Source organism: Arabidopsis lyrata (genome assembly GCF_000004255.2).
Source record: "Arabidopsis lyrata subsp. lyrata unplaced genomic scaffold ARALYscaffold_5, whole genome shotgun sequence".
In the NCBI taxonomy this organism is placed as follows: Eukaryota; Viridiplantae; Streptophyta; class Magnoliopsida; order Brassicales; family Brassicaceae; genus Arabidopsis; species Arabidopsis lyrata.
Window position 1 is genome coordinate 12,664,362 of NW_003302551.1, and position 17,221 is coordinate 12,681,582.

Below are 17,221 nucleotides of genomic sequence, written 5' to 3' on the forward strand. Positions count from 1 at the left end.
AAAGTTAGATGCAAGGCATCAGTCAGAGTGTATTAGAAAAAGACTCGATCGACTCAAGGGGCTAATAGAAAATGACTCAACACTTGTTCACACATAAAGCAATTAAAAACCCATTTAAGATATAGAATCACAGCATATTATAATTGATGATCATTCAATAGGTGTCCTGTAGTTCTTGAATAAAACAAACTTAAATATAATAAAAAGAACAAACTAATAATTTGATATTTTTTCCGGAAGATGTGGTTATTTTGTCGATTATAGACTTTAATAATTTTCCGATCGAAATTTTAAAATGTGGAGCGTACATAATATATGAAATTTATGGCAGTAGAATCTTGGAAAAGGCCATTCTCCTTCTTATCCTGAAAGAGTCAACATAGAAAATTAGAGAGATGGAAAACAAAACTCAAGAGGAAGCTTCGACCATCAATGTTTCATCTCTTACTTGCATAGATCTCGCCAACACCAATCTTCATCAATCAGCTGATGCGCTTAAGCAGGCTTGTCTCTTCTTCTTTATTTTTATCAACATCAATGATTATGGCGTGGCTTTTATTACTTATGTGACTCGTTGTTGGTTATTCTTGTTCTAGGCATGTCTAGATTGTGGATTTTTCTATGTCACAAATCATGGTATTAGTGAGGAGTTAAAGGACGAGGCTTTCGAGCAAAGCAAGAAGTTCTTTGCTCTTCCTTTGGACGAGAAAATGAAAGTCTTGAAAAACGAAAAGCATCAAGGCTATTCACCCGTCCTTAGATAACCAAATCCATGGTTCTTGTGACCAGCTTTCACTTGCTTGATCAAAAATTTGTTGTTAATTGTTCCCAATCTTGTTCTAACCTCTCATGGATTTTAGGGGATTACAAAGAAAGTTTTTTCATTGGAATCGAAGGCTCCAACGATACACCATTCTGTCGCGCTAACATTTGGCCTAACCCTGGTTAGTAAACACTTTTTGTAAATTTAATGATTTTTCTTTGAATAAAATTTGATGTTTCTAGCAGATGTTTTGCCGGGATGGCAGGCGACCATGGAGAAATACCATCAAGAAGCATTGTAAGTCTTTTTTCGTCTTCTCTGGCTGTTTCGTATATATGGGTACTATACTAAACCTATTTACCACAATGAGTATATACGCGTCTCATGTGTGCTTTGCTTACGCAAATATCAAATAACTTTTCAAGCCAGATTAAGTTTGACTCCAACACAGCCATAATAAATTTATGAATATTTTTTAAAAATCAATTGGTAATAAATGGATTAACCGATTTTTATTTTTATTTTTTACTATATAAGGTCTTACATTTTTTTATGTAAAGAGACTCCTAATAGATAAAGTTTTTATAACCGTATACTTATGAGTTATGATGATGAGCCTTTCTGCATTGGCAGGAGGGTTTGTAAGGCTATTGCTAGAGTACTGGCATTGGCGCTCGATGTGGATGGAGATTACTTTGATAAACCAGAAATGCTGGGAAATCCCCTCGCATTTATGCGCTTGCTTCACTATGAAGGTGATGTATTTTCTTTATCACATTAATCTTAATGTCAATGCTATACTCATCCCATTTAATTTTCTTTCTTATGTTACCTCTTAGGGATGTCTGATCCCTCGAAAGGAATATATGGATGCGGGCCACATTCTGATTTCGGAATGATGACTCTCTTAGCAACCGATAGTGTAATGGGGCTCCAGGTATTACACGATTTTCACTATAGTCATATAATTTTAGATGTGACCAGGTTTGGTTATAGAAATTGTCTGATGGCAGATATGCAAGGATAGAGACGTGAAGCCTAGGAAGTGGGAATATATACCATCGATTAAAGGGTATAATGAGATTATTTTGATTGTTGGGTCCATGCTCCATTTTAAACACTTCACTAACTTCCAAATCTACCATATATGTCTTTCACTTGTTGAAGTTTGATAGCTGGAGCTAGTGTGTTCTTGAAACCTTTGATGCGAAAAGTTTTGTACCTACCAACCAAAAAAAAATAATTGGCATAAGTGGATACTAAATAACAATTAACCAAAGAATGCAAAACAATACCTCGAGTCTGTAGACCGGGTAAGACTAATAGTCCGTCCCTCCAATTTAACATCTTTATATTTTTCTAAAGCTGCCATTGCTAATTCATGAGATGAAAAACGAACTACAAAAGACAATTTCTTGTCTTTCTGGACATCCCTTGAAACCACGTCGCACTTGAAATCTTGAAAGAACCCCAAGCTGTTGCAATGCTAATAGTAAAAAAAAAAGGGACCCTTTAAAAAATAAAACCAAAAGAACGATATAGAAAGAGAAAAATCAACTTACACATCTGCATTAGAGGTTGACTTATGCACATCAGAGAGGAAGAGATTACTACTGTCGAAGAATCCTTCAAATTCTTCATCAGAACTTGATGCATACTTGGAATCCCACAAAACAGGAGATGATCCGCTGGGCAATTTTTGTTTCTCTATCCAAGCAATTTCCTACAAGAGAATTTTAAAGAAAATCAATACAGCACTGTTTAAACATAAGCTTAGAAGAGTATATTAAAATACCTCAGATCCCTCCTCTGATTCGATAGCAGAAGCTTTCCTTTTCTTTGGAGCCATGGAGAAGAGAGAAGTGAAGCTGCAAGTTGGAGGCTAGAAATCAAGTCAAACAAAGAAAAGAGACTAACTATAACTATGATGTTAATAGAAAGACGAATAATAAGATAGACTTTCAGCTAATTTGCAGTAGTTGCTACTAGGGTCCATCGTAACCAATGGAAAGGCTAGAAATCAATCCAAACAAAGCACAGAGACTAACTATAATTATGATGTTAATGCAGAACGAAAAATAAGATGCACTTTCAGCAAAATTGCAGTTGCTAACAACAACAGAATAGGAATATGCAAGAGAGTAACTATGATGTTGATACAAAGATGAAAAATAAGATACACTTTCAGATAAATTGCAGTAGTTGCTAATAGGGTAAAGCATTCCAAGGCTCTTCGGAGGCTAGAAATCAATCAAAACAGAGACCCAGAGAGCTAATAAGCTTTGAAACTAAAGCGGTGAGAGTCACTAAATCTGAACCAAACTACTTACCTGATGCGAGTAAGAGGTGTGATAAGCCAAAAGAGGAGACGCACGGCAAGTCCACAATCTACAAAAGAGGAGCATGTGGAACAGAATTAAGGAGCGACCTAGAGACGAATCTACTACAGAATCTAAACAAAATCAACGGAGTTAGTGGAACAGAGATCTAAAAGATCGATCTGAGAGAGCTTACCGAAAGGAACAAGGAGACGCCGACGGAGAGCTAGGGCATCCGCTCGTCTATCTCTTTTTTTTTTTTTTTTTTTGGGTGCAAACTTTTCACTACTGTGCTCTATAAACGCATCTGGTTTGCGTGTGCCGTTTATGCACTATAGCATAGCACACCGTGACGTTTATTTATTATACCATAGCACACCGTGCCGTTTTGATTAGATACTAACAAATAACAATATGAAATTTTTGTATATGACTCTATAAATTTCCAAAATAATTGTAATCAAAATATTATTAAAATACTAATTGAGAAACACTCTTAAATTTACCTGATTTAAATTCGTTTGATTTAACTATTTTAATTCTTTTCAACATATTTATATAAATGAACATGTTTAGATATATATTTATATTTCGAAAAAAAAAACTTACCTAAATGAATTCATTAACATTCTAACTAATCAATTCTTTTTCATACCAAAAAAAAACTAATCAATTTTTTTTTATCATCCATCCAAACAATTTATCCAAACACATAAACTTTCACTAATAGTCATCTTTTATGTTGAAATTCATTTATATTTTGTTATTTTTAATGAATCTATATGTTTATTCTATTAATATTACATTTCCGAATGCATTTACTCTAATTTATTTTTCATATTCTATTGTTACTTTCTCTTGATATACTCTCTTTTTATCACTCTAAGTGATGTTTTTTAAAGAACTTTTTTCTTTTATTTTAGGTAATGTTTCCAATTTTCTTTACAAACCAATTATATTCTAGAGTATGTTTTCTAATTAGTAGAATTCATATTTACCTGATGTTTTCTAATTGTATCAAAAATTACAAATTTACTAAAATACTAACTGAGAAACTCTCTTAAACTTACCTGATTTTAATTCTTTTAACATAATTTCAACATGTTTTTTTTTGAATAAAATGTTAAATTATATTCAAGAAAAAACATATACTTTTTACATCAGCACCCTTTTGATAGTTTGAAAAAGAAATAGCAGAGCATAAAATTGAGAGACAGAGTTTTAGAGAAAACATAGCATTTAAAAATGGCTGAGATTTTTTGTTTTGTTTTCGAACTTCTAAAGCTTGAGAGGCAAACCATGTTTGTAGAGCTTGGTCATAGCGCATGTCGCCTATTGATCAAATAACCGGTAGTTGGTTGCGAACATGCTTATCGATACAACGGATCTCTCAAATGTATTTCAAAAATACTAGTATAGATTGAATATTCGGTAGAAAATATTCTCTTAAATTCGCCCGTTTGGTCCTGTTATATCAATTAAAAGGTCCAGAGACCATTTGTCCGTTTGGTCTTGTTATATCAATTAAAGGTTCCACGTTGGTCTCATCACCATGCCAAAAAAAGCTAAACATCTTGATCGAACTTGACTGAAGAGATAGGGACGAACAAAACCTTTGAAAGTCAAGAGGTCCGAAAACAGTTTTCCTTTAATAACCTGTTTTCTAGCCAAGCAACCCACAACGATCCTTTCGCGGCAAACAAGAGCCATATCAACTAGTTTCAGGCCAAACACTTGGCTGAAACCGCCTGCTGATTTTGGTGAACAAACAAAATGTGCCAGGAAACTTTGGCTCCACGAGCTGAATATTGTGCCCCACCCCACAGGAAGACGTTGCACTTGCACATCCTTTCAAGTGCTTCCAAACACCCCTTTGGGGAGACGAAAAGTTGCTGCGCAGAAGTTAATGATGCTGGAAAGGACAGATTTTATTTATTAAAACCTTGCATTTTTTGCTTCGAACTATTAACTCTAGATAAAAAATTTACTTCTTGCAACATATGCTCATAACGAACTTTATATCTTATCGAAAGAGACATTCGACTTTCATATATATGTAATAAACTAGATTGGATGAGCAGTCATGGTAAATGTGGGTTACTTAATTTATAAGAATTTTTTGGGCTTCTATGTGTTTGAACTATATTTGAGCTAGTAATACTTACTTAAGTCTTTAGCATTTTCGCTATTCTTGAAGACTGAAGTGATCAGTAAGGTATAAAAACTTATTAAATGCAATATTTTACCAAATTCTATAAATCTATCAAAATTTGGAGTGCAAATGAGATTTGGGAGATAAGATTCGTCAGGTTCATATGTGATCGTAAAGATGGCCAACGAACCTGACAACATGACCTGTTTTTGAAAATCAAGTATTTACATTATTGATCCTTTCTCTTTACTTTTCGAATTAAAAAAAAGATTATAAATTTGATATTTTCCAATTGAACATTTAAAACGTGGAGCCAAGCGGCTGTGGTTAATACATATATGGCAGTGGCATCGCTGGCTATAAGATAAGCTAAACAAGGACAAAACTTGTATATTTCCTATCCAAAGAAAGACTAGCGAGTGATAGAGAAATGGAGAATAAAACTGAGGAAGATAAGGTATCAATCATCAAAGTTTCTGCCCTTACTTGCATAGATCTCGACAACTCCAATCTTCATCAATCAGCTGTTTTACTCAAGCAGGTCTATTTCCATTTATTTTTCTTAAAATTGATTATGGTATGAACATTATAACTTCTGCGAAAAACATTATTGGTTCCGTCATTATTTGTTATATTCTTGTTCCAGGCATGTCTCGATAGTGGATTTTTCTATGTCATTAATCATGGTATAAGCGAGGAACTGAAGGACGAGGCTTTTGAACAGAGCAAGAAGTTTTTTGCTCTTCCTTTGGAGGAGAAAATGAAAGTCTTGAGAAATGAAAAGTATCGAGGCTATGCACCATTTCACGATTCTCTCTTAGACCCTAAAAACCAATTCCGAGGTTCGTCTGATCAGCTTTCGCTTGCTTTTGCTAAAAGTATTGTTGTTCATGAATCTCACTCTTATTGTAACGTCATGGGGTTTAGGGGACTACAAAGAGGGTTTTACCATTGGGTTCGAAGGTGGCAAAGATGGTCCCCATGGGGATAAACCATTCCATAGCCCCAACATTTGGCCTAACTCTGGTTAGATTTTGCCGTGTCACTGTTTTTAATTTATGCTTTATTCTTTAATTAAACTCTAATGTTTTTGGTAGACGTTTTGCCCGGATGGCGGGAGACCATGGAGAAATATTATCAAGAAGCATTGTAAGTGTCATCTTTTTCTTAGAAAATGTTTAAATAGGGAAATCATGTGGGAAAATTTGCTAATGCCCAATGATTGATGGATAAAAATTTAGTTGGAAAGTTTGATTTAAACAAAAAATATTCCATTTATAGAATTCCCTAAGCGACTTCAGTTACTTTGGTTTGGTCACGAATACTATTGAGTAAACAATGATATTTCACTATCTTTGCTTAAAGATGATAAAAATCAAAAAAAAAAATTTAGGCAAATATTTAGAATTCTGAACTCTAGCATCATGTCAAAATTTATGGATATGCATCTTAAAATTAATTGACAATAAATAAGTATATAATTCTTTGTTTCTTATACTATACTAGGTGCCATACATATATTTTCCGTGGAACTCTTAAGGAAGAAAGTTTTTCAAACTGTATACTTATGATGAGCCCTTCTACATGATCAGGAGGGTTTGTAAGTCTATTGCGAGAATAATGGCTTTGGCGCTCGACTTGGATGTGGATTATTTCAATACACCGGAGATGCTGGGAAATCCAATTGCAGATATGGTCTTGTTTCACTATGAAGGTATTTTCTTAATTGCATTAGCTTTGTATGTCAATGTCATACTTATCCTCATTTTTCTTCCTTTTTGTTATATTTTAGGGAAGTCTGATCCCTCGAAAGGAATATATGCATGTGGAGCACATTCTGATTTCGGAATGATGTCTCTCTTAGCAACTGATGGTGTAATGGGACTTCAGGTATTGCACAACTTTTACTACTCTCATATAACTTCATATGTGATCAAGTTACTTATAAACTTCTTAATATCTAATTGCAGATTTGCAAGGATAAAGACGTGATGCCTCAAAAGTGGGAATATATTCCATCACTTAAAGGGTATAACAATGAGATGTTTGGGGTTTTTGGGTTGTTGATTCATTTAGGGGGGTGTATTGAATTAAAGATTTGGGTGGATTTGGTGGAATTTAGGAAATTTTGGATTTTGAGAAAGTTATGTGATTTTTTAGGATACTTTTGGTGGAATTGTTAGAATTTTCATTTTAGAAAAGGAAATACTAGTTTGTTATTTGGTGAGATTTAAGAGATAATATTGGATGATTTGGTGAGATTTTTAAAACAAAAATAGGAAAACTGGATTTACAAAAAAAACTTATCTCCAACATTGTCTAGAAAATTTGGGATCTCTTTGCAACGTTGCTTTACAAAAAATAGAAAAATTGGATTCTCTCTGCAACACGTTCCAAAACACGTTCAACGTTGTTTGTGGTAAAAGATAAAGAAATCATGGTGTGTTGTGGTTCTAAAAAAGTTTATGTGTTTGTATTAGGACTTCAAATTAAAAACTTGAAACTGAGAGAGATTTTGTTGGTAATGAATTTGATTTGCCATTGAAATCTTTTGTTTTTTTCTGCAAGTGAAGAACAAAAAAAAGTGACAGATTTGTTTTGACTTTTGACGATGAGAATGAGAAAGTGAAAGGACAACTTCTCTTATGTTTATTTTGTTAAAAGAAGTTTTTTCCAAATAACACCTCTCAAGGTGTGATTTCTTTAATTGAATTTCTCATGTGAAATTGTATCCAAAGTCTCCCAAAATCAATGTTATGGCTTTTTTAAAAAAACAAAGTTGTGTTTTCAATAACAGTTGATTTGATATCAAGTTTAGAAATTATAGTTTGAATAACAAGAGATTGTGAGTGATTTTATTGAAATCTCAATTTCAATAACATTGGATTTGAGAAGAGATTTGAAAATCACAAATTCAATAACAGGTGATTTTAGTAAAAACCCAAAATTTTCTAAAATCCTAGTTCCAATACACCCCCCTTAATTAAAATGCTACAGTAACTCCCATAACATATTTTTGTTTATTACGTTATAATTAATGGTCTGTTTTGGTAAATTTATATTGTTTGTTTCCGTCTATAGAGCCTATATTGTGAATCTTGGTGATCTGCTGGAGCGTTGGAATAATGGCTATTTCAAGTAAAGTTTTTGTTTGTTTGAGCTTAATTTTCCTAAGGCAATTGTGACACATATGTCGCTTAATACAACATGAAGCATGATTTTCAAGTACAGTTTTTTTTGTAGTAACATCTTTTTCCACATGTTTTTATACCTTACAGGTCTACATTACATCGGGTACTTGGGAATGGGCAAGACCGATATTCTGTAAGTTTCTTACTATATAATAGTGCATGGAAGAATCTTCAGCCACAAGCCAAATCTCATTGATATCCTTTCTCAAAAATCTAGTTTTTATCAACCATGTTCGTAAGCGAATTAGAAAAATTACGTAACACTTCTATTTAATTAAATGTTTTCTTCTCACAGATTCCATTCTTCCTGAAACCGAGTCATGACTGTATAATAGAGTGTCTTCCTAACTGCCAGTCCGAAAACAACCTTCCCAAGTAAGCCTTTAACATCTTTACCTTGTTGCATTAAGACCTTCAACTAATAACATTGCCTTATAGATGTTTATAGTTGTGTTTAATGAATAGATATATTATATATATCCAGCGATCAAATGTTCAACGTACATCTCCCCACGTTACAAAGCAGCACATGCACACCTAAAACAGACCTAGGTGAAGTATGGTCCATGTGTACCACGCCCTAAAGTCCCATGTTATGAATGCCTTCGTTTTCCAATTGGTTTGTTGTTAAAATTTCTATTGTATTTGGATTTCTCACCACGATTTATATCTATTTGATGGAGACCTATTCAACTAATAAAGATCACCATTTAAGTGATTACAAAGAAGAGTTTGAATTTCTCTAATCGGAATTTTGGGTTATTCCAGTTTACAAATCGTCGAAGGCGTTACATCCTTTATTCACGACGGTTATTTGGTATTTTTATATAAAATTAGGGAAAAAATCTGTTTGAGATGTCTTGGAATCGTTATGTGAATTATGTCAAAATTTTATAATCACAAGCATAATTTGATTTGTTTTTACGTAAGCATAAGCCAAGGACCGTTACATATGTCCTATCAGAAAAGGACCTTCCATATGTCGTGACTACTACTGACATAAAAAAATTGATGGACAAGACAAATTAAGAGTGTAGACAGTAGCCACATATAGAAGCTGTGGCCAAATTCGTTCCAACACCTTGGTCATTGCTATAGTGAAATTGGCTACGCCTTGAGATGCTTTTGGTTCCTCCTAGTGACATAAAGCTATAGAAATGAAAGTCAACCAAATCAATAAGCATTTTGCGAAAAATATTTAAATTATTGTACTTACCAATAAATCTAAAAAGTTAGATGCAAGGCATCAGTCAGAGTGTATTAGAAAAAGACTCGATCGACTCAAGGGGCTAATAGAAAATGACTCAACACTTGTTCACACATAAAGCAATTAAAAACCCATTTAAGATATAGAATCACAGCATATTATAATTGATGATCATTCAATAGGTGTCCTGTAGTTCTTGAATAAAACAAACTTAAATATAATAAAAAGAACAAACTAATAATTTGATATTTTTTCCGGAAGATGTGGTTATTTTGTCGATTATAGACTTTAATAATTTTCCGATCGAAATTTTAAAATGTGGAGCGTACATAATATATGAAATTTATGGCAGTAGAATCTTGGAAAAGGCCATTCTCCTTCTTATCCTGAAAGAGTCAACATAGAAAATTAGAGAGATGGAAAACAAAACTCAAGAGGAAGCTTCGACCATCAATGTTTCATCTCTTACTTGCATAGATCTCGCCAACACCAATCTTCATCAATCAGCTGATGCGCTTAAGCAGGCTTGTCTCTTCTTCTTTATTTTTATCAACATCAATGATTATGGCGTGGCTTTTATTACTTATGTGACTCGTTGTTGGTTATTCTTGTTCTAGGCATGTCTAGATTGTGGATTTTTCTATGTCACAAATCATGGTATTAGTGAGGAGTTAAAGGACGAGGCTTTCGAGCAAAGCAAGAAGTTCTTTGCTCTTCCTTTGGACGAGAAAATGAAAGTCTTGAAAAACGAAAAGCATCAAGGCTATTCACCCGTCCTTAGTCAAATCTCTGATAACCAAATCCATGGTTCGTGTGACCAGCTTTCACTTGCTTGATCAAAAATTTGTTGTTAATTGTTCCCAATCTTGTTCTAACCTCTCATGGATTCTAGGGGATTACAAAGAAAGTTTTTTCATTGGAATCGAAAGCTCCAACGATACACCATTCTGTCGCGCTAACATTTGGCCTAACCCTGGTTAGTAAACACTTTTTGTAGATTTAATGATTTTTCTTTGACTAAAATTTGATGTTTCTAGCAGATGTTTTGCCGGGATGGCAGGCGACCATGGAGAAATACCATCAAGAAGCATTGTAAGTCTTTTTTCGTCTTCTCTGGCTGTTTCGTATATATGGGTACTATACTAAACCTATTTACCACAATGAGTATATACGCGTCTCATGTGTGCTTTGCTTACGCAAATAACAAATAACTTTTCAGGCCAGATTAAGTTTGACTCCAACACAGCCATAATAAATTTATGAATATTTTTTAAAAATCAATTGGTAATAAATGGATTAACCGATTTTTCTTTTTATTTTTTACTATATAAGGTCTTACATTTTTTTTTATGTAAAGAGACTCCTAATAGATAAAGTTTTTATAACCGTATACTTATGAGTTATGATGATGAGCCTTTCTGCATTGGCAGGAGGGTTTGTAAGGCTATTGCTAGAGTACTGGCATTGGCGCTCGATGTGGATGGAGATTACTTTGATAAACCAGAAATGCTGGGAAATCCCCTCGCATTTATGCGCTTGCTTCACTATGAAGGTGATGTCTTTTTTATCAATGTAATCTTAAACTTAATGTCAGTGTTATTACTCATCACAAGTAATTGTCTTTCTTCTTTTCTGTTACCTTTTAGGGATGTCTGATCCCTCAAAAGGAATATATGGATGCGGCCCACATTCTGATTTCGGAATGATGACTCTCTTAGCAACCGATAGTGTAATGGGGCTCCAGGTATAACACGATTTTCACTATAGTCATGATGTGACCAGGTTTGGTTATAGAAATTGTCTGGTGGCAGATATGCAAGGATAGAGACGTGAAGCCTCGGAAGTGGGAATATATACCATCGATTAAAGGGTATAATGAGATTTTTTTGGGTTAATGGGTGACCCAACTTGGGTCCATGCTCCGTTTTAAACACTACACTAACTCCGTTTTCATCTACAGCGCATATATTGTGAATATTGGTGACTTGCTGGAGCGTTGGAGCAACGGCATTTTTAAGTAAATACTAAATACTTGTTGTTTGAGCTAACTCTCCCTAGTGTCTCATTTAGTCCTCTGCATTGTGATTGATTTTTGCAAGTAAAGTTTTCTTGCTAACATTTATCTCACATGCTTTTTTTTACACATAGATCCGCATTGCATCGGGTACTTGGGAATGGTCAAGACCGATATTCCGTAAGTCCCTTGGCAAAACCCATCCGCATCTATCTTTACAAATTTTTCGACATGATCACTTTTCGGTGCGGTTATTGTGGAAAAGCTTTTAACCATATGTTAAATGTCGTCATTATAATTTATCAACAACAATCTACGGTTTTGTTAAACATGTTTAATTTACACATGAGTTCGACATATATAATCTAACACTGGAAATGTATTTGATGTGTTCTCACCGCAGATTGCATTTTTTCTGCAACCGAGTCACGACTGTATAGTAGAATGTCTTCCTACCTGCCAGTCAGAAAACAACCCTCCCAAGTAAGGCCTTAACTTCTTTACCAAGTTACATTGTAATATGACATGTAACAATGTCTCAACGACGTTAATTAATGATGTGTGTTTAGATATCCAGCTATCAAATGTTCAACGTACCTCACCCAACGTTACCAGGATTCACAAGTGGATTTGAGCATCGACAAAAAACAGACCTAAGTGAAAGTCTTTTTTGGAATTTTTTAGAAAGGTCCAATCCCTTCCCACTATATATGAATGCTTTGGTGTTCTAGTTGGGCTCGTTGTTAAGCGTCTTGTTATGAGGTTGCTCATCAAGCTCTCTATACCTTTTTAATGGGAACCTATTGGATTAATTAGAAGCATCTATTAAATCGACTCGCATTTTTTAGTCACATATCGATGTCAACCAAATCAACCTGCATTTTGAGAAAATTCAATCATTTGGTTGCAATTTCCACATTGACGCCACATATTCTGATTTGCTAAAGCTTTGAGCTTTATAACATCTTCTCTAGGATTTGGACCCAATCTCTTGTAATCGTCGCAAGACAAGTTACTATGCCACGCAACTTTGCAGGCTCACTGCATTCAAAACAGCATCTCATAGTTCCATCTCCGGTTTTCGACATTGAAGCCGAGCACCTTGGATTTGGGCAATAAACTCTGTCGGCCATAGGAACCGATTCCTCTTTGATCCTTCTTTCCCACATCTCTCTTAGTTTAGGCATCAAAAGATTGGCACAGCTTGTAAAAGTTAGCTAAGACCCGCAACGATAATGTGGACATCTTGGTACACTTCCCTCGACTAGCCTCACTTCTATATGTCGTTCCACGCACTCCGTACAGAATTCATGACCGCATAAAGCAATAGTAAACATATGCTCAGCTTCGTCGAAACAGATACGGCAAGTCTTCTTCTGAAGAGGAGGCATATGTATGCTGATTTCAGAAACTATTGTTTCCATTGTAAGCTTATAAGCAAACTTATCCGCCACTTTGCTAAAATCTTAAACCCTAATTAAACAACCCCTTTTTGAATCTATTTGCATAATACAGCTAGTAAAGGAGTTCGACATATATAATATAACACTGGAAATGTATAATGTTAACGCATCTGTTCTTGAAAAATCGGAATCTGCATTATATTCAAGCAATATCTCCTTAATGCTAGTGTTATTAAGAAAGCAAACAGAGAGATCTTGTATTGAAAACAAAAAAGCTCGTGGAAATGATTACAAACATAGTGTTACAATGATACAAGTTGACGTGTATGTATGCATATTTGCTTTTCTCTCCTGTGGACCAGATTGCTCCGTCCACACAAAGATATCACCATAAAGTTAAAAAGTAGATCGGAGAAGGAGGCCATTTTCCTCTTCCCCGTCTACCGTGAAGCCTACCTCGAGGGAGGACCGAGTAGCGAAAAAAAAGAAGTGAGAATAATACACATACGTACATGAAAGAGATGACCAGAGGACCCAAAACAAAGACAATCTTTAAGTATCTGCAGCTTCTGTAGTGGATACTGAATGTGTTGGTTCAGCTTCTTCTTCGGGTTGTGACTGAGCCGTTTCCTCCTGCTGTTCGGCGAGACGGCTGATGCGTTCAAGCAACTGAGCTGCTTTTCGTTTCCCTCTATCCGTCCCATTTCCAGCCAAATCTATCAATGGACCCATAAGGCCGAGTTTCTGCGCTTCGACAAGATGTTGTGGGTCTCCTGAACAGAGGTGGACTAGAACCGCAGCTGCGTTTTCTCTGTTTCTAGGCGAGCCAGTTCTGATAAACTCAACCAGACTTGGGACTGCATCAGAGGATCCTATGATTGCTTTCCCTTCGGGGTGGCTAGAGAGAATCGCCAAAATCGCGAGTGCCTCATCGACCATTCCGCTTCCGGGCTCTGTCAAGAGTCTAGTCAACGTGGGAATCACTCCTGCACGTATGGCTTTTCCTTTGTTTCCTTGGTATATACAGAGGTTAAAGAGTGCAGTAGCAGCATCTTTCTTGCCTCTTTGTGTACCTTCATTAAGTAATACAACGAGCGGCGGAATTGCTCCCAAGGCACCGATAGTCACTTTGTTTTCATCAATCACTGATAGACTGAACAGTGTGGCCGCCGCATTCTCTCTGGCCTCCATGCTTCCTTTCTTGAGCACTTGAACTATACCAGGAATAGCTCCAGCTGAAACAATGGCTCCTTTGTTGTTCTCACATATGGAGAGGTTTAGAAGAGCTGTTACTGAATGTTCTTGGATACGAGAATCAGGAGTTGAGAGAAGGCCTACGAGAAGAGGTATGGCTCCAGCTTCAGCTATAGCCACGCGGTTGTCTGCATTTCGTTTTGCAAGAAGGCGGATTTCCCCAGCTGCAGATCGTTGGTCCTCGGGGTTTCCGTAGGCGAGTCTCCACATAAGATCTTCAATCTTGTTTGCTTCTGCTGGAGACGAGAAGGACGATACTTTTCTGGGTCTTAAACTGCTTGGAGGCTTTGGAGGCTCAATATCGTTGGCCTCGCACCACTGAGCTATGAGACTACGGAGAACATAGTTTGGTGTGAGGGTTGTGCTTGTTAGCGCCTGCTGTGTTTTTGGACATGTTGAGTGTCCACCTTCTATCCACTTCTCAATGCAGGTGCGTTCGTAGGTCTATACATAGAGGAGAGCATGCTTCTATAATTAAATCTTAAGATCGCAGAAATAAATTTGACGAAGCTGAGGTTGAAGCGAACTTTACCTGCCCTGATGAAACAATAACTGGATCTCTCATCATTTCCAGCGATATCGGACAGCGGAAATCATCAGGAATTACGGGTATCTTCTGACTCGCTGCCGTAGAAGTTTGTCCATTGCTTCTCGAGTTAACCCCTACTTTCTGCTCCTCACCGTTGTCATCCTCCGTCTGCACAAAATCCTTAATCATCTTCAGTACCATTGCCATCTCCTCAATGTTTTCACCAGCATCTCCACCGCTTGAAGCAACCATTTCATGCAGAGCCACTGATTCTTGAGCTAGGTCAGGAATCTCCATCAACTGTAACTTCTTCGCAACCCGCTCCAGGGCAGGCTGACAAGCATCTACATCACTACTTTTGTTGCACAGCGACTGAAGATCTTCATATAGTTCATCGTCTGAGACATCTACTCTTCCTTTAGCCCGCCGAAACTGGCTGAGAACCAGCTCAACCTGCAACAACAAAACGCTACGAATTATGCATATATCCGAATTTTTTTAACCCCCTGACCCATATCCTTTGCTCATTACAATTGGGTTCAATACACATCCAAACAGGTCGTAAGATTTCCATATCTTAATGATTTGAAAGATGTAGTCATTTATCTTAGACAAGCGAGACATATCTTGAATCTTGAACCAACTTCAGTGTCTCAACTAATGTTATGTCCCATGTGAATAAACTGGACTCATGATCAACTAATATTCAAGTTCTACGTCAATTAAGAACTACAAATCGTCTTTACTAATCCGCACTAGCCTCCCCCGCCTCGGGTTCAAGAATTTACCTGTTCTCTAACTTCATCCGATATATCGAGATCCTCATACGGAATCTGGCTCAAAGATTGTTCTAACTTAACAGACACCTCCATCAATTTACTTGTCACTTGTTCCCTCTCCATCACCTACACAAACAGAACAAGAACATCACTCATGTCAATCTTCTGTATCAGAGCACAAACTCTCAACAACTACCAATAGATCAATCAAATCACATCAACCACTACCAAAAACTCCAAATCTAACATCTAATCAAAATTCAAGAAGCATTGATATCACTCAAAACACTACCATAGCCAAACAAAGCACGTGGCTCTCTCATTCAATGAAACCACCAATTCGTCAAACTTTCCATTAATCAACAAAAATTCTCAGTGACCACACAGATCTAATCAAGATACCAATAAATCGAAAGAGAAACGCACCAGATAAATCTTGCTCCCTTCGCTACAAAATTTGAGATAATCCTTCGCTGAACACATAGCTTCCTTCAAATTCACCAAAGTACTCAACGTATCTTCGCTGATCGGTTCGTTACTCTCTTTAATTTCCTCAAACATAGGAACAAGCAGCTTCAATCTCCTCGCTAGATTATAACAAAGCTTCTTCACCGTAATACGATAATCAGAAATCGTCGCAATCTCGTTAACTACATCGATTAAGCTCTGTGCAGCAGAAGCTTTCTCTTCCTCCATTGATTGATTCTTCTCTGTCTTTTCAAAATCACGATTTACGGATCCGAAGAAGATGGATATACTTCCCGATTGAGACTTCCAGTGGCGAGATTGAGCTTAAAGGAAGAAGAGAACCATTTGCAGAAAGTGCGAAAGAGAGAGATTTCTGAGAAAGAGGAGAGAAGAAGAAGAAGACGAGGACTTTTCCAAAACGGCGTTGTTTTAGCTGACGGCTTTAGCTTATTTGCAAGTTGTACGATTCTCTCTCGGCTTCTCTAAACCGGACTGTGATTGTTTCAGACCGGGACCGGTTAACATTATTTGGGTGTCATAGAAGAATAAAGTTGTTGATGAATTTATACTTTTGGATTTAGCGATAATTTAAAATTTTAAAAACTGATACCTCTCTCTAATCATATGCAAGAAAATGTTTAAAAAACTAGCATTAGTTCAAACTGGACAGCGAATTTATCCCAATATAGTTATTTCTTTTGATCTAATCCTTTTCCTTTTAAACTTTTTTTACTTGTTTCTACTCTACATGTTTCTTGAATTAGGTAAGGTATTAAGCTTTTTAGATAAATGTTTATTCATTTAGATATCTATATACCTCGAAAAGGGAATAATACTATTGTTAGATAAGTGCAGCGATCACATGACAACATGGATAAATATTTGCTTTGATTGGATGCTAAAAGTTAAGGGAAATACACATAAAAGTCAAAATTCAATCTCATAATCAACTTCTCTGTCTCCAAAGTTCCTAACCCCTATACCAAAAAGTCAATTAGTTTTCTTGATTGAGATTGATTCACCATATATTCAATCGATTAAAAATGAATTCCCTTGAAAATAACCGCTAAAAGCACAGAAGCATTGGGGTGTAACGACTTGCTCCTAAAATTAAAAAAAAAATATGGTTTTAATTGGTAACTC

General features: G+C 36.0%; 4 protein-coding genes and 1 pseudogene across 14 annotated transcripts; 2 read left to right on the top strand and 3 right to left on the bottom strand.

Annotated features, from left to right (window-relative positions):
• The first annotated feature begins 308 nt into the window (after positions 1-308).
• Positions 309-12,477, top strand: LOC9311855 (2-oxoglutarate-Fe(II) type oxidoreductase). Of its 4 annotated transcripts, none has more exons than XM_021026977.1 (12): positions 309-503; positions 597-760; positions 10,413-10,438; positions 10,524-10,607; positions 10,669-10,723; positions 11,062-11,183; positions 11,278-11,375; positions 11,443-11,501; positions 11,592-11,648; positions 11,780-11,825; positions 12,049-12,128; positions 12,215-12,477. In XM_021026977.1, exons 1-12 carry the CDS (start codon positions 396-398, stop codon positions 12,300-12,302), a joined length of 987 nt encoding a protein of 328 aa, XP_020882636.1. In that variant the 5' UTR covers positions 309-395; the 3' UTR covers positions 12,303-12,477. The 4 variants fall into 4 exon arrangements, with proteins under 4 accessions (XP_020882636.1, XP_020882635.1, XP_020882634.1 ...); XM_021026976.1 differs by having other exon boundaries at positions 597-741; positions 10,394-10,438; XM_021026975.1 differs by lacking the exons at positions 309-503; positions 597-760 and adding an exon at positions 10,025-10,155 and having other exon boundaries at positions 10,249-10,438.
• On the bottom strand, positions 1,856-3,401 carry LOC9311854. 2 transcript variants are annotated; one of them, XM_002877442.2, is made up of 6 exons: positions 3,278-3,401; positions 3,094-3,151; positions 2,559-2,631; positions 2,326-2,486; positions 2,059-2,238; positions 1,856-1,985 (listed from the first exon to the last, which is right to left on the bottom strand). In XM_002877442.2, the coding sequence occupies exons 3-6, from the start codon at positions 2,610-2,612 to the stop codon at positions 1,889-1,891; spliced, it is 492 nt and encodes a 163-aa protein (XP_002877488.2). In that variant the 5' UTR covers positions 2,613-2,631; positions 3,094-3,151; positions 3,278-3,401; the 3' UTR covers positions 1,856-1,888. The 2 variants fall into 2 exon arrangements, with proteins under 2 accessions (XP_002877488.2, XP_020882638.1); XM_021026979.1 differs by having other exon boundaries at positions 2,559-2,645; positions 3,278-3,369.
• On the top strand, positions 5,593-10,068 carry LOC9313557 (2-oxoglutarate-Fe(II) type oxidoreductase). Of its 7 annotated transcripts, none has more exons than XM_021026969.1 (11): positions 5,593-5,774; positions 5,880-6,075; positions 6,161-6,259; positions 6,331-6,382; positions 6,826-6,947; positions 7,026-7,123; positions 7,204-7,262; positions 8,315-8,371; positions 8,512-8,557; positions 8,720-8,799; positions 8,890-9,165. In XM_021026969.1, the coding sequence occupies exons 1-11, from the start codon at positions 5,664-5,666 to the stop codon at positions 8,963-8,965; spliced, it is 996 nt and encodes a 331-aa protein (XP_020882628.1). In that variant the 5' UTR covers positions 5,593-5,663; the 3' UTR covers positions 8,966-9,165. The 7 variants fall into 7 exon arrangements, with proteins under 7 accessions (XP_020882628.1, XP_020882631.1, XP_002875786.1 ...); XM_021026972.1 differs by having other exon boundaries at positions 8,873-8,983; XM_002875740.2 differs by having other exon boundaries at positions 8,901-8,976.
• Positions 12,478-12,501: 24 nt separating the features above from the next.
• LOC9311856 lies at positions 12,502-13,245 on the bottom strand (annotated as a pseudogene).
• Positions 13,246-13,277: 32 nt separating this feature from the next.
• LOC9313558 (U-box domain-containing protein 13) lies at positions 13,278-16,488 on the bottom strand. Its single transcript, XM_002877444.2, has 4 exons — positions 16,037-16,488; positions 15,620-15,736; positions 14,835-15,284; positions 13,278-14,746 (listed from the first exon to the last, which is right to left on the bottom strand). Exons 1-4 carry the CDS (start codon positions 16,304-16,306, stop codon positions 13,601-13,603), a joined length of 1,983 nt encoding a protein of 660 aa, XP_002877490.1. The 5' UTR covers positions 16,307-16,488; the 3' UTR covers positions 13,278-13,600.
• Between the last annotated feature and the right edge of the window lie 733 nt (positions 16,489-17,221).